At 61.4% G+C, this 14,447-nt stretch overlaps 1 protein-coding gene across 9 annotated transcripts in view; it reads right to left on the bottom strand.

The window, feature by feature from the left end:
• Positions 1-14,447, bottom strand: part of HDAC5 (histone deacetylase 5) — a 22,131-nt gene extending 7,684 nt beyond the window's left edge. For 3 of the 9 annotated variants that reach the window (XM_050327905.1, XM_050327898.1, XM_050327903.1), the window contains exons 1-13: positions 14,329-14,447; positions 11,898-11,960; positions 7,899-8,095; positions 6,579-6,711; positions 5,732-5,846; positions 5,513-5,640; positions 5,281-5,412; positions 3,896-4,002; positions 3,182-3,310; positions 2,504-2,723; positions 1,718-1,905; positions 790-1,065; positions 351-501 (exon numbers count right to left, since the gene is read on the bottom strand). In XM_050327905.1, coding sequence (XP_050183862.1) covers positions 351-501; positions 790-1,065; positions 1,718-1,905; positions 2,504-2,723; positions 3,182-3,310; positions 3,896-4,002; positions 5,281-5,412; positions 5,513-5,640; positions 5,732-5,846; positions 6,579-6,711; positions 7,899-8,095; positions 11,898-11,960; positions 14,329-14,350 — 1,861 coding nt within the window. In that variant the 5' untranslated portion in view covers positions 14,351-14,447. The remainder of the gene's footprint in view (positions 1-350; positions 502-789; positions 1,066-1,717; positions 1,906-2,503; positions 2,724-3,181; positions 3,311-3,895; positions 4,003-5,280; positions 5,413-5,512; positions 5,641-5,731; positions 5,847-6,578; positions 6,712-7,898; positions 8,096-11,897; positions 11,961-14,328) is intronic. The other 6 variants (XM_050327906.1, XM_050327899.1, XM_050327907.1 and 3 more) reach the window with 4 other exon arrangements.

Genomic DNA, 14,447 nt, shown 5'->3' with positions numbered 1-14,447 from the left:
ACACTCTGAGGGATGGGAAACCATACGGGAGAGGGGCTCATTGGGACACAGGCACCCTGAAGGATGGGAAACTCCAGGGGACAGCAGGACCCCAAACACCCTGAGAGATTGGGAACCCCATGGGACAAGGGGATCCCATTTGACAGGGTCACCCCCAACCCCACCAAGGAATGGGACATTTGGGGTGGGACGACACAGACATCCCTGGAGTCTACCACAGGATGGGGCACCCACGGGATACAGGGCCAGGGGGATCCCACGGGACAGGTGACACCCTGAGGGACATGGAACCCCAAGGGACAGAAGAATTCTAAGGGACAGAGGTACCCCAACCCCTGTTGCCCCTGTACCTGTGGTGAAGAGGTGCTTGGGGGGCCCCTCGGGCATGGGAGGCTTGACGCTGGCAGGGGACGACTGGGTGCGGGCAAGGGCTGGGTGGGACAGTGCCAAGACCCCCAAGGGGGGTGTGGAGTAAAGCTGCAGCGACGCCTCGGGGTACACCTGGGGGGGATACCCCAACATGACCCTCCATCAGCCCCCAGGGCCAAGAGGGGGGATGGGGGATGAGTCATTGCAGAGGACGGGGGGGTCACAGTGCGGGGGTGGTGGGGACGGGGGATGGAGGGGGGAGATGACTCACCGACCCTTCCGAGTCATCACTGCGGCATCACCCCAAAAATAGGGGAGGACACACAGCTGGGTGCAGAGCAGGGGCAAAGGATGCACAGGATGCTCGTGGTGGGGGCATTTAGGGAGTCTGGGGGGATTTGGGCCCCCCCAAAGTCTTACCTGCTTGTAGGTGATGCCCACCTCGGTGACATCGGGGTCCCTGGTGCCCTCAGCCTCGTCCCCGCTGTCCCCCAGCCCCTGGCAGCCCTCGGGGTCCTGCAGCTGCTCCGGGGGGTCCCCAGCCTCCGGGAAGATCAGGGTGAGGGGCTGGACGAGGGGAAGGCTGGGGGAGACCCCCTCGCCCGGGGGGGGTGACTGCTGCTCCGTCAGCTCTTCCTCTGTCTCCTCGGGGTGGGTGGGGGGCTGCCGTGCCAGCTCCCCCGCCTTGGGGAGTAGCTGGGGGGCAGGGCGGCGTTAGTGACCCCTTGCACCCCTATACCCCGTCTGCCCTACCCCATGCCCTACAGCAACTCCACACCCACCCTGTGGTCCCCTCAGAACCCACCCCATATGCAGCCCATGCCCACCCCATCCCCTACAGTCACCCCATAGCCACCCCATACCCTCCTCTTCCCAGTTGTCTCCAATTTCCCCTCCCTTGCCTCAGTTTCCCCCGTTTGCAACCTCACACCCCTCAGCTGTATTTGGTGGAGTTAGTGGTGTGTCAGGGTGGCCCACGGCTACCCAACATCCCAGCCCATGCCCCATTCCCACCCCACATACACCCCATGCTCACCCCACGCCCTCCCAAGTCCAGTCCCATACTCACCCCACGCCCAGCCCACACCATTCCATGCCTTATTCCCCACACCACATACACCCTATGCCCCATTCCCCACACCACACGCACCCCATGCCCAACCCACGTCCATCCCATTCCCCACACCCACACCACTTACACCCCACACCCCGTTCCCATTCCACATACCCCCCATGCCCACCCCACACCCCATTTCCCACATCACATACACCCCATGCTCACCCCACTGCCAGCCCACTCTCACCCCATAACCACCCCATGCCCACCCCCAGACCCAGGGCAGCCCACCTTGCCCAGTTGGATCTGCTGCTTGTCAAGGAAGTGGTGCTGGAGGGGGCCGTGGGGCAGGGCCTGGGGGCTCTGCGGCAGCGGGGATGACTGGGTGCGGCTCAGGGGCCGGTGCCGAGGCAGTTTGTTCCCACGGGGACCCCCTCCGCGCTCCCCTGTCACCAGTGGGGACTGGCCGTGCAGGGGCACTGGGGGGCACCGGGTCAGTGGAACACCCGATACCCCCCAGACCTCCCCAGTGCAGCTGGGGGTGATGAGAGTGGGGGGCTGTAGGCAGGGGAAACTGGGGAAAGAATGTGGGGGGAACTGGGGAAGGACTGGGAGGAAGCTGGGGAGGGACTGGAAGAAAATCAGGGTAGGACTGGAGATAACTGGTCAGGACTGGGGGAGAACTGGGGAAGGACTTGCGGGGGAAAGTGGAGCACAGAGGGCATCTGGGACAAGATTAGAGGTGAACTAGGGAAGGACTAGTGGGAGATCAGGGCAGGACAGGGAGGAAATTGTAGAAAGACTGGGGAAGAACTAAAGGAGGACTGGGGGAGAACAGAGAAAAGTAGATCAGGACTGAGAAGGAATTGGGGAGCAGGACTGGGCAAGGGGACCATGGAAGAACTGGGAGAAAACTGAGGCAGAACTAGGGATAAACTGGGGGAGGACTGGGGGGAAACGGGCAGGAATGAGAGAAAACTGGGGAAGGAACTGGGGAAGGATTGCAGGGAAACTGAGGGGGAACTGAGGAAGGACTGAGGGGAAACCGGGGTGAGACTCGGGGAAGTGGGGCCTCACCAGCGATGAGGGTGCTCTGCTGCCGCGCCTGCTCCAGCAGTAGGACGTGCTGCAGCAGAGATGGGGGGCTGGCCTGGGGGTCCCCGTCCAGGGCAACCCCCAGTAGGCATCCCGGGATTGAGGATGTGCTCAGGAACTTCCCGGTGAGGGCAGTCCCAGGGCACAGGGGGGGCACTCCAGGGCGCTCACCCTCGGCTTGCGGCGACAGCTTGGGGGACGCCTGAGGGGATGTGGGTGGCACTTGGGAGTCCTAACACCACCCCGTGGAGTGCCACTCCCATGAGGTCCCCACATGGTCACCATGGGTGCCCCACATCCTCCCACAAAAGGGTATCAGGTCCCCATTCCACTCCCTGTTGTGTTCCCACATCCCTCCCCACAGGATTCCTGGTCCTAATGGGGTCCCTGTACCATCCCTCTTCGGGATACCCCCACAGTCCCTACGGGGTGCCAGGTCCCCATGCCACCCACCGTGGAGTCCCCATATCCCCAGGGAGTCCCCACATCCTCCCCATGGGGTGCTATGACCCTGTGCCACCCCCTGTGGAGTCCTCCTGTCCCCATGCCCTCAAGAGGGTCCTCATATTCCCTCCCTAGGGTTCCAGGTCCCTGTGCCACCCCTCCATGGGGTCCCCACACCCCCCGTGCCCTCAGAGGGTCCCCATGCCCCCCACTCACGGGGAGGTGGGCGCTGGTGACAGTGACAGTGGCCTGCAGCCCCAGGGACAGGTTGGGCAGCGATGGGGACGTGTAGAGGCTGAGCTGGGCCCCGTCCAGGGCCAGGGCATGGGGCTGGGGCAGGAGCTGCTGCGGCACCACATGGCACAACACACCATCAGCACACGTGTGCCAGGGCACAGCATGCCGTCAGCACATGTGTAGGGGGCAGGTCACGCCATCAGCATGCATGTACCAAGGCAAAACACGCCAGAAGCACATCTGAACCAGGGCACACCAGGACATGTTTTCTGCACGTCTGTGCCAGCATGTGCCACTCACACTGGGCCTGCTAACAGCACACACCTGCACACACGTGCACCTAAACATACAGCACACGCCTGAGGACACGTGTGCACCTTGAGTACACCCATAGCACACACCTGCACACACACGTGCATGCTGACCACACCTCTAGCACACTCCTGATTACACATGTGTACCATGAACATGCATGCACTGGCTACACACGCTTGAGCACGTGTGCACCCAAACACGCTGGCTGCACACACCTGAACATGTGTGCACCCTAAGCACACCCCCAGCACACACCTAAATACACGTGCACCCTGAGCCCATCTCCAGCACACACCTAAACATACATGTACGCTTTGAGCACACCCCCAGCACACACCTGCACACGTGTGCCCCTCCCTCCCTCCCCTCAGGCCGTACCTCAGCATGGATGTTGGGGACGGAGGCGGCCAGGCCATTGTGGGCACCGTGGGAGCTGTTGGGGGAGCTGGGCCCCGATCCTGGGGCACTGCTGCACACCGAGGACACTGTAGCACACATGTGTGTCACACACAGGGACAGGACACAGGGATCCCCACCCACCTCGGGGAGAGGGCGATAGCGCCCCCAGTGCACACAAAGGTGTGCAAGGGAACCAGCCGAACCAGCACACCTGTGCACATGTATTGCACCACCGCAAAAGCACATGCATGGATTAGTGTGTGCAGGAAAATGTGTGCACTTGTGTTGTATAGGAACATACACAGAATAGCACACATGTGTGCGTGTGCAGATGTGTGCATTCGTGTTACACAGACACACGTGTGTACACAAGTGCTGTGCAAGCACACGTTAAAAATCTCCCACAGGAACAAGCACATGTGTGTGCATGTGTTCCACAAGCGTGTGCAGCAGCAGTACACCCACTCCTATTGTACAAGCATGTCATGAAGCGTGTCATGCACACTTGCTGCAAACACGTGCACAAGCACACGTGCTGCACAAGCATGTGCAGAAGCACACACGTGTGTACAGATGTGCATTCATGTTGTACAAGTGTGTCCATAAGTGTGCATGTGCACGCATGTCGCACAATCATACATATGAAAAAACTCACACAGCAACAAGTATGTGCGCACCACTGCGCACATGTTCCACACACGTGTGCAGCAGCACTGTGCCCTCCTGTTGCACAAGCACACACATGCAGAAGCATGCATGCACTCACTTTGCACAACCACGTGTGCATGTTTCGCACACAGCTGACGCAGCACTGTGCTCTCTTGCAGCACAAGCACGATGTACAGAAGCACACACATGCACAAGTGTGTGCACAAGTGCATGCACAGACATGCGCTCCTGTTGCACAAGCATTTGCCTTGGGGGGGATGTGTGTTGCTCAAGCGTATGTGAAAAATCTCCCACAGGAACAAGCACGTGTGCGTGCACACGTTCCACAAGCGTGTGCAGCAGCAGTGAGTGCACTCCTGTTGCACAAGCACACATATGATGTGCACACTCATGCTTCAAATATGCGCAGCATCAGTGTCCTCATGTTGCACAGATGTGCAGAAGCATACACATGCTCAAGTGTGTGCACAGACATGCACACTCCTGCTGCACAGTGAGCGTCCAAGCACACATGTCCATGTGTCCAGCAGCACACGTGTCCCACAATCCCGTGCAGCCACAAGGACAGGGATGCAGGTCCCTCCTGGGCACTCCAGGGTACCGCCAAGTGACCTGGGGAAAGGCAGGTGGCAGGTCCCCTACCCACGACCTCCCACGTGGCCCATGCCATCACACGTGCCCCCTGGGGGACACACCGGTGATTTCGACGTGGCGCTTGCGGAAGGCGCTGAGCACGGAGCCATCACGGCGCCGCAGGAGGGGGCTGCTCCGCCGCTCCGCCACCTTCTGCTTCAGCCGCGACCGCACCTTCAGGTTGGGCTCCGAGGCTGGGGGGACCCCAAAAGGTGTCACCCCAAAAGGTGTAACCCCAAAAGGTGTCACCTCCCCTGGAGGTTCATCATGCCCTCCCCGCCCACTGGCACCCACCAGTTTTCCGGAGAGGAAAGTCATCCCGGCCTTCATAGGTGCCGAGGAGGGGGAGCTTGTAGGATGGGGGGGTCCCTGGGCTGCCAGTCTGCGGGGGGGAACTCTGGTCCAACGAGGTGTGGTGAGCCCTAGGCCAGGGGGGGAAGGTGGCAGAGACCCCGCTAGGACACCTGGGTTTCCCCCACGAGGTGGTTTATGGGGGTCCTGTGGGTCACCTACCAACATTTGGGGTGCTGGGGGAGGGAATGGTTGGGAGGGCCAGGGCCCGGTTCCTTCGTCTTGCTGAGCAGGAACTCCTGTAGCTTCAGCTTCACCTCAGTGCTGGCAATGGCACCTGGGTGGCACGAGGGGGTCAGAGAGGCAGTACATCCCCACTACAGCCCCAAGATGCCCTCAGCACCCCCAGTCCCACCGTCCCCTCTGAGTACACTGTCCCCAGTGCCCCCAATGCACCCCACAGCCCCCCATCCCACCCCAGACCCCATTACCCCCAGACCTCCCTTGCTCCCCCACTCCCTGTTGCAACCAGTCCCTGTCAGAGCCCTCAGCCCTTCCAGGTTCCATTGCCTTCCCTTCCCCCCAAACCAGCTCCTAGCACCCCAACTCCAGATGCTCCCAGCCCCTATTTCCCACAGACCCCCAATGCACCCAGCCCCACTGCCCCCTTCCCCCCACAGCCCCCCATGTCCCCACTGCCCCCAGCCTCACAACTGCCACCTGTTCCCCCAAGATCTGTGAAGTCCCACTGTCCCCACCCAGAGCCCACTCCCCTCCCAGCCCCCCACCCACTCCCCAGCCCCCATCACTACCCACTCCCACAGCCCCCATAGAGATGCCCCCAGCCCCACTTCCCCCCAGAACCTGTTGCCTCCCATTCTCCCAAATCCAGCCTACAGCCCCACAGTCCACAACACCCCCCAGCTTCAACTGCCTCCATTCCCCAAGTCCCACTGCCCCCCGGAGCCCTCTGCCTCCCATTACCCCCACTCACCCCCAGCCCCAATTGCTGCCAGCCCCCTCCCTAGCCCTCCAGATGCCCCCAGCCCCCCGATGCTCCTTCGCTCACTGTCACGGCCCCTGTCCTTGGGGCGCAGGCTCTGGAGCTGCTCCAGGCGCTGCTGCTCCAGCTCCTGCCGCTCCCGCTGCCGCTGCTGCTCCAGCTCCTGCTGCCGGCGGGCGGCCAGGGCCTCCTGCTGCTGCTGCAGGGTAGGGGGGCATAGGGGGACAGGGATGGGACTCCCGGAGCACAACCACACCGGAGGGATGCACTGCCCTGCCCCCTTCTCCCCACCTGGCTTTGGTATGCCAGGATGACAACCCACAGCTCCAGCACCCCAAGGAACATGATGGCCCATGGCTCTGGCACCCCAAATCCCCTCAGTGGCTCTATCACCCCCAATCACCCCCCAATCACTCCATCATCCCAGATTACAGATACCCCCCCATCTCCATCCCCCCACCACCTCACTCCCAACAGCTCCATCACCCCACAGAGGCAATACCTGACAGTTCCCTCAACCCCAATAGCTCCATCACCCCCAGCAACCCTCCCAGAAGCTCCATCACACCGGACAAATGTTATCCCACAGTTCCATTATCCCCAATAGCTCCATTACCCCCCTGTGGCTTCATCACCCCCAGTCTCACCCCCAACAATGCCATCACCCCCAATATCCCCCCAACAGCTCCATCATCTCAGACAGGTGATATCTCTTACCTCCATCACTACCAATATCTTTCCAATAGCTCTATTGCCTTTTATTTCCATCAGCCCCAGTATCACCCCCCTGGTTCCATCACCCCCCTCAACCCCATCACCCCTGCTATCATCTCCAACACCTCCACCACTCCAAATCAGTGATACCTAGTATTTCCATCACACCAACCGCTCCATCATCCTCCAACTGTTCCATCACCCCCACTATCCTCCTCCCACAGCTCCAGCACCTCAGACAGGTGATACCCCCCATCTCCATCACCCCCAGTATTCCCCCCAATAGCTCCATCACCCCCGGTACCTAGCCCAATGGCTCCATCATCCTCAATCACCTCCTAAGAGCTGCATCACCCCCGATCAGTGATCCCCCACATCTCCATTCCTCCAACCTCCCTCCCAACAGCTGCATCACCCCCAGCATCTTCCCCAAGAGTTCCATCACCCCCAGTATCCTCCCCAATAGCTGCATCACCCCAGAACAGTGATCTCCAAAATCTCCCTTCCCCCAACCTCCCTCCTTCATCCCCCCATTGCTCCATCAGCTGCGGTATCCCCCCTCCAATAGCTCCGTCACCCCCCATATCCCTTCCCATGACTCCACCACCCTCAGTATCTCCCCCAACAGCTCCATCCCCCCAGTCCACCCCCCAAGGCTCCCCCCCCTCATACCTTGAGGTGCTTCTGGAGTTGGACCTGATGCTGGCGTGTGAGGTGCTCATGCTGCTTCTGGAACTCGGCGAAGAGCAGCTGCTTCTGGAGCTGCTGCTGCTGCTTCAGGGCCACCAGCTCCCGCTGCAGCTGCTGCTCCCGTGCCGTTGCCAGCCCCGCGTCCAACCCCGCGGCCTCCAGCCCCGGCCCCTCTGGCCCTGCGGGGCCACACCGGGTCACGGTGGGGGGAGGTTGGGCTGGAAGCAGCCTGGGGAATGGGTTCCAGGGGTATGGTGGGGGCAGGGACTTGTTGAAGGGGTGGTTTTAGGGTGCCCCAGGGATGTAGGGGAGAAACAACAGTGGCTTGCAGGTGTCCCGGGAATGATAGGAGGGCTGGAACTTTGTTAAGGGGCATTTTGGGGTGTCTCAAGGATGGGGGAGGGAAACGGGAGTGACTTGGAGGTGTCTCAAAAATGTTGATGGGACTTCCTTAAAGGGGCAGTTTTGGGGTGCCCAGGGATGTCGGAGGGGAATTAGGGGCAGTTTGGGAGTGTCAGTGAGAGGGGAAAAAGCTGGGGGCAGTTTGGGGGTGTCCTAAGAATAGGGAGGGGAGCTGGGAACAGTTTTTGGGTGTGCCAGGGATGGAGAGGAGAAATGGGATTAGCTTGGGGGTGTCTCAGGAATGATGGGGCGGGGGGAAGGGGGTGCTGGGGTTGTACCAGGAATGATGGGAGGGATAAGACTTGTTTAAAGGGCAGTTCTGGGGGGTCCCAGCAGTGGGGAGAGAACTGAGAGTGGTTTGGGAGTGTCCCAGGGATGATGGGGGGCAGTGGAACTTCAAGGGACAGTATAGGGGTGTTCCAGAGATGGGAGTGTCAACCCAGTGCAGTTTTGGGGTGTCCCAGGGTGGGGAGGGTAGCTGGGAACAGTTTGAGGGTGTCCCAGGGATGGGGAAGAAGCCGGGCATTCCCAGTGACGAGGGGGATGGGAGGGGATGGCTCAGGGGTACCTGAGGGTGCCGGGGGGAGGAGGAGGGAGGGGTGTCAGTGATCAGCCTCTCCCATAAAGCCCTTGGGGGTCTCTCCCCAGCTTCCAAACTCCTGGATTAGCCCGGGATTCTCCCTCCATCCACGCCAAAAAAAAACCAAAACCACATGGGGGTCCCCCCAATGCAAGCTCCTGCATTTGCAACACACAACAACCAACCCAAGGGTAACCGGGGGGGCGGAGGGGGGGAAGAGGGCAAGACCGAGGCCCCCCATCCCCAAACATCCCCCTTAAACTCCCCAGCGAAAACCGAGGGGCACAGATATCCTCCCTCCCACCACCACCTCCATCAGCAAAGGACTCGGGGAGGGGACTCAGCGTCTGGGCCAGCCCCCCTTGAGCCCTCCCCCTCCCCCACGCAAACAGGAAGGCGGGGGCGGGGGGCACGCGCTGAATGTTAATGCGCCTCCCCACACCTTCCCTCCCCGCAGCCCTCCCAACCTGGCGCGGCTGCATGTCGGGCACTGACGTGTGCCCGGACGGACCCATGGACGTCACCGTGCGCGGAGGTGAGACAGCCCCAGCTTCCCGCCCCATTCTGACAGACCCCCACCCCCGGGGGCATGCCAGCGTCCCTGGAGGGCAGCCAGCACCCCCAAAACCTGCCAATCCCCCGTGCACCGTACCCTGCTGCACACCCCCAGTGCCAACCAGGCCCCCCAAATATCAGCCCCCCAACTAGGCAGTACCCTCCCCAAGCTAACTAGCCCCCCAAGCCAGGCAGCTTGTCCCCCAAAACTAATCAGCCCCCCCAATGCCAACCATTCCCCCCACAAATCAGCCAGCCCCACCTCCCCAGTGCAACCACCCCCTCCCAGTATGAGCCAGCCCCCCAAAACAGGCAGCATCTCCCCAAACTAACCAGTCCCCCCAGTGCCAGCCAGTCTCCCCATATACCAACCAGCCCCTCCAGTATCAACCAGTCCCCCAATACCAACCAGCCCCCAAGCTAATTGGCACCCCCATAACCAACAAGTCCCCCCTCCCCAGTACTAACCAGCCCCTCCCCAGTATGAACCAGCCTGCCCCAAGCTTGACAGCATTCCCCCAAGCTAATCAGCATCCCCTCAAACCAACCACCTCCCCCTGATGCCAACCAGCCCCCAACACACCAAGTAGCACCCCAGTGTTAACCAACCCTCCCTCCCAGTCTCCCCCAGTATGAGCCAGCCCCTCAAGCCAGGCAGCACCCCCCAAGATAACCAGTCCCTCCCAGTGCCAATCCCTAATATACCAACCAGACCCCAAGCCAAGATGTACCCCCCCATATCCCAACCAGCCCCCTCTCTCCCCAGTACTAATCAGTCCCCCTAGTATGAGCCAGCCCCCTAAACCAGGCAGCACCCCCCCAAAGTAACCAGCACGCCCAGACACAACCAGTCCCAAGTCAGTGCCAGCCCCGCCTTAACATGCAAGAGATGAACCCCCAGCCCCCCTCCCCACCCCAAATCACTCTTGGGGTTGGGGGAGGGGGTTTGTTTCTCCTGGAGGAACATATTTTAGGGGAGTGCATTGGGGCACTCCTGCACCCCCTAGACCTGACACACCCCAGTTTGGGGGCTAACCAACGGCCCCCGGTGGGTGTTGGGGTGTAATGGGGGAGGGGGGGTCAGCACCCAGCCCTTTCAGGAGGGAGAAGAGGGAGCAGCACCCAGGGAGGGGACAGCAAATAGACCCCAGAGGAGCCAACCTGACACTTTGTGGTCAGTGGTGGCTTTGGGCTGGCACCAGGCCAGGGCCATCACCCTACCCTATGAAGGGACCCCCACCCCGTACCCCCTCCAACCCCTATGGACAGGTGTTGCTTAACCCCTCAGTGCCCAGGGCCCCCCCAAAATGAAGGGTCCCCCCAGCAGCTCCTTGTGGGCATGGAGGGGGGGGGGTGTCCCAAGGAATGAAGACACAGCAGGGACTGGGGTCCCTCCCAGGGACTCCCTGATACTTCCCCACCATGGGGGCAGCACCCCTAGGGCTGGGGGCACCTGGCCTTTGCACACCTGTCCCTGCACATACATTTTTTGCAGGGGGGGGTGGTCTTCCCTTTGCACACTCATGTACACTTGTGCAACAACAGTCACTCCCTTTGCACACCTGTGCAAGGAGAGCTCTTCCTCTTGCACACCTGTGCGCATTCATGCAAGGAGAGCAGCTCTTCCTCTTGCACACATGTACACTCGTGGCAAGCCAGTGATTTCTACTCTTGCACATCTGTACACACATATGCAAGCAGAGCAGCTCTACCCCATTGTACGCCCATGTGCACTTGTGCAAGAATTGCCAACCCCATGCACGCTGGTGCAAGGAGGGCTGGTCCCTTTGCACACTTCTGTGCAAGGAGAGTGGCTCTCTGCCTTGCACCCCCATGTAAGAAGTGCAGCTCCCCCTTACATATCCATGCACACTTGTGCAAGGAGAGCAGCTCTCCCTTTTGCATGCCTGAACACAACTGTGCAACAAGAGCAGTTCTACCCCTTACGCAACTGTACACACACGTAGCTCTCCCCAACACACCTGTGCACACCTTTACATACTCATGCAAAAAGAGCAGCTCTCCTCCTTGCACACCTGAACACTCTCATGCAAGGAGACCAACTCTACCCCTTGCACAGCTGAACACTCTCATGGAAGGAAAGTACCTCTATCCCTTGCACAGCTGCAGCTCTCCCCCGACACACTAGTGTCAAAAGACAAGCTCTCCCCTTGCACACCTGTGCACACTCACGCAAGGAGAGCAGCTCTTCCCCTTGCACACCCCTCACCCTGCTACACTCACACCTCACCGGGGGGACACCACTGACTTTTGCAGGGGGATGTCACCGGACTTTGAGAGGGGATGTCACTAGGTTTTGAGGGGGGATGTCACCAGGTATTGAGAGGGGACGTCACAGGGTTTTGGAGAGGATGTCAGAGGGTTTTGCGGGGGGGGACATCAGAGGGTTTTGGAGGCACAGGGAGCCAGGCTCTCCCACTCACCTGGGGCGTGCAGCGGGGTGCGGGGCATGAGTTCCAGCGGGGGCTCACGGCCAGACCCCCCCTCTGCAGAAAGACACCTGTGTCCCCCCCTGAATGGGACCACAGAGGGGCTGGGGGGTGCATGCAGCCCAAAACCCACCCCTCCATCACCCCCTCAACAGTGGGGGATGGGGAGATGAGGGCCACAGAGCATCCCTTGGAGTTTAGGGGAATGGGAGAGGATGTAGACTGTTCTCCCCTCCCCATTCCAGGCAGAGCAGGGCTTAGGGGCCCCACCTCACCTACAGTCCCCTCCATGCCCCCCCCCCTCCGTATCCAGGCTATTCTCTCCAGCACCTGGAAATAGCCGGTGCACAGGAGGAGCTGGCTATAAATAGGGAATTGTGCTGGGGGGGGGTGTGTCACAGGAGATCCTGCAGAATGGGGTGTGCTGTGCCCCCCCCAACACCCAGTTGCACCCCAACTACCCCAGGGACAGGGTACAGGGGCTGCCCTGCATGGGGGGGCCGTGGGGGTCCTGGGATCCCCACAATACCCCTCCCATCCCACACCCCTTTCCACATCCCCCTAATTGCCAGGGACGTTAATCCGCATCAGTGCTGCCGGGAATAAAATCTGGGATGTGCAGAGGGGGATTAGTCCCCGCTTTGGGCAAATGAAAACAAACGACACCTCCCCCCCTTCCCAGGACCCTCTGACTCCCCCCAACAAGACCTCCCCGGGGAAAGAGGTGCGCGGGGGACACAGATGCCAACTCAGCACACTTCCCACGGGATTAGTGTCCCGAAGCAGCTCCACGGGGACAAACCGGAGCAGGGGGTGACAATGGGCTGAGGTGTGAGGACTCCCCTTTTGGGAATGGTGACCACCCCAGTGTCCCAGCCATGTGTAACCCCCCGGCAGCCACCATGTTTATTTACCATCACGTTAATCCCAAGCCAAGACTTTTAATAGCCGGGATATTTCTGGGACACCCCCCGTCCCGCTATCCACCCCCCCCGGGGTGCTTTGGGGCTTGACGTCAGCCCAGCTATTTCTGGTGCTGCCAGCGGGCAGGAGGCCGCGGGAATGGGCCCTCTTGTCTTCTGGACCCCCTTCCCGGTTCCTGGACTCCTTTCCTGTGGCCAGACCCCCATTCCAGCTTCCAGCTCCCAGCTCCCCTTCCTGGCTCCCCATAGAGCCCCATCCAGAGGTGATGGCACATCTGGGGGATGAGGGGGTCCTCTAGGAGATGAGGGGGGAATAGTGGGGACCCCCAGGCATGATGGAAGAGATGGGGGGCAGGGGGCTGCACCCGGGGATGGTACCAGCACCCACAGGACACCGCCTGGTTTTGGGATGAGCATGGGAAAAGGGTGCAGTTGGAGAGCCCCAGGGGCACAGAGCCCCCCAAGGGGTGACTGGGGACCCCCGGGCTCAGGGATGGGCTCTGCCACATCCCTGTGATTGACCCAGCCCAGCTGAGACCTGTCCAACTCATCATAGCAGCCGGAGAGTCACAGCACCTGCAGGGGGTCCCCAAACCCCCTTCCCAGAGGCAAACCCAAAGCCACAGTGAGGAGGGTGACCCCGAGCAAAGCGCCTTGGGGGTGGCAGAGGCGGGCAGGCTGTGTCCCTGTGCCACCGTGTCCCCGTGCCACCACGCCGCGTGCCAGCCCCGTGCCAGGCACAACCGGGCAACGCTCCAGCCCTGCGGCCGCTCCAAAAATACCGGCCGGCGGCAACCAGGGCTGTTTGGGGGCAGAGGGGACACACCCGCCCCGTCCTCAACTGGCGGCAAGTCCATCCAGGGGTACATGGGTCTCCGACACCGCCCTTGTGCCTCAGGTTCCCCCTCTGGAGCACGCGGGGCTTGGCAGTGCGGTGTGTTCCTATCTGGGGAGGTGGGGAGGACATACACCCCCCCCCCCACATGTTGCCAGAGTTCCCACTGGTATAATTACAGGGTGGCTCTGCCGGGGAGCCAGCAGGAGCCAGGACAGCGCGGGCATGGCCCTCGTGGTCACCACAGCTGTCCCCATGCGTGGCACCGCAGGGACCCCGCGCAAAGAGCCGCACGTGGGCCACGCCATGGCGGTGACAGGAGCCGTGCCTCAGCCTCCCCAGGGCGTGAGAAATGCTGGGGGGTTTGGGAAAACTGGGAAGGGGGATACCTGGCATGGCCTGGGATACCCGGGGGAGGGGGGCGGCTGGCACAACCCCCATGGCCTCCCCCGCCCCCAGGTGTCTGGCACGGTAACACCCACACGGCGGCGGGCACAGACGCGCCATGGTGGGTGGGACACTGCCACAGCACCCTGTGGGACCCCAACATCCCGTGGCGAGGGGCTTCGGGGACACAGTGGAGATACAACGATGTGCAGCGGGAACACAGCTGTGACCGGCACCTGGCAGAGGGTAACACTCCCATCCTGGGGTCCCCGGGGCTCACCTGTGTCGCTCTGGGGATCCATGGTGGGTGGTGGGTGCCCAGGGGGTGCAGAGAGGCACGTGTCCGGCGAGCCTGTCAGTGCCGCCCGGGGCACTGCGGCTGTGCCCACGCCGCCCGGG

Source organism: Myiozetetes cayanensis, unplaced genomic scaffold, assembly GCF_022539395.1.
Source record: "Myiozetetes cayanensis isolate MyiCay16 unplaced genomic scaffold, myiCay2020 scf35, whole genome shotgun sequence".
NCBI lineage: Eukaryota > Metazoa > Chordata > Aves > Passeriformes > Tyrannidae > Myiozetetes > Myiozetetes cayanensis.
This window is presented reverse-complemented; position numbering and strand designations above follow the sequence as displayed.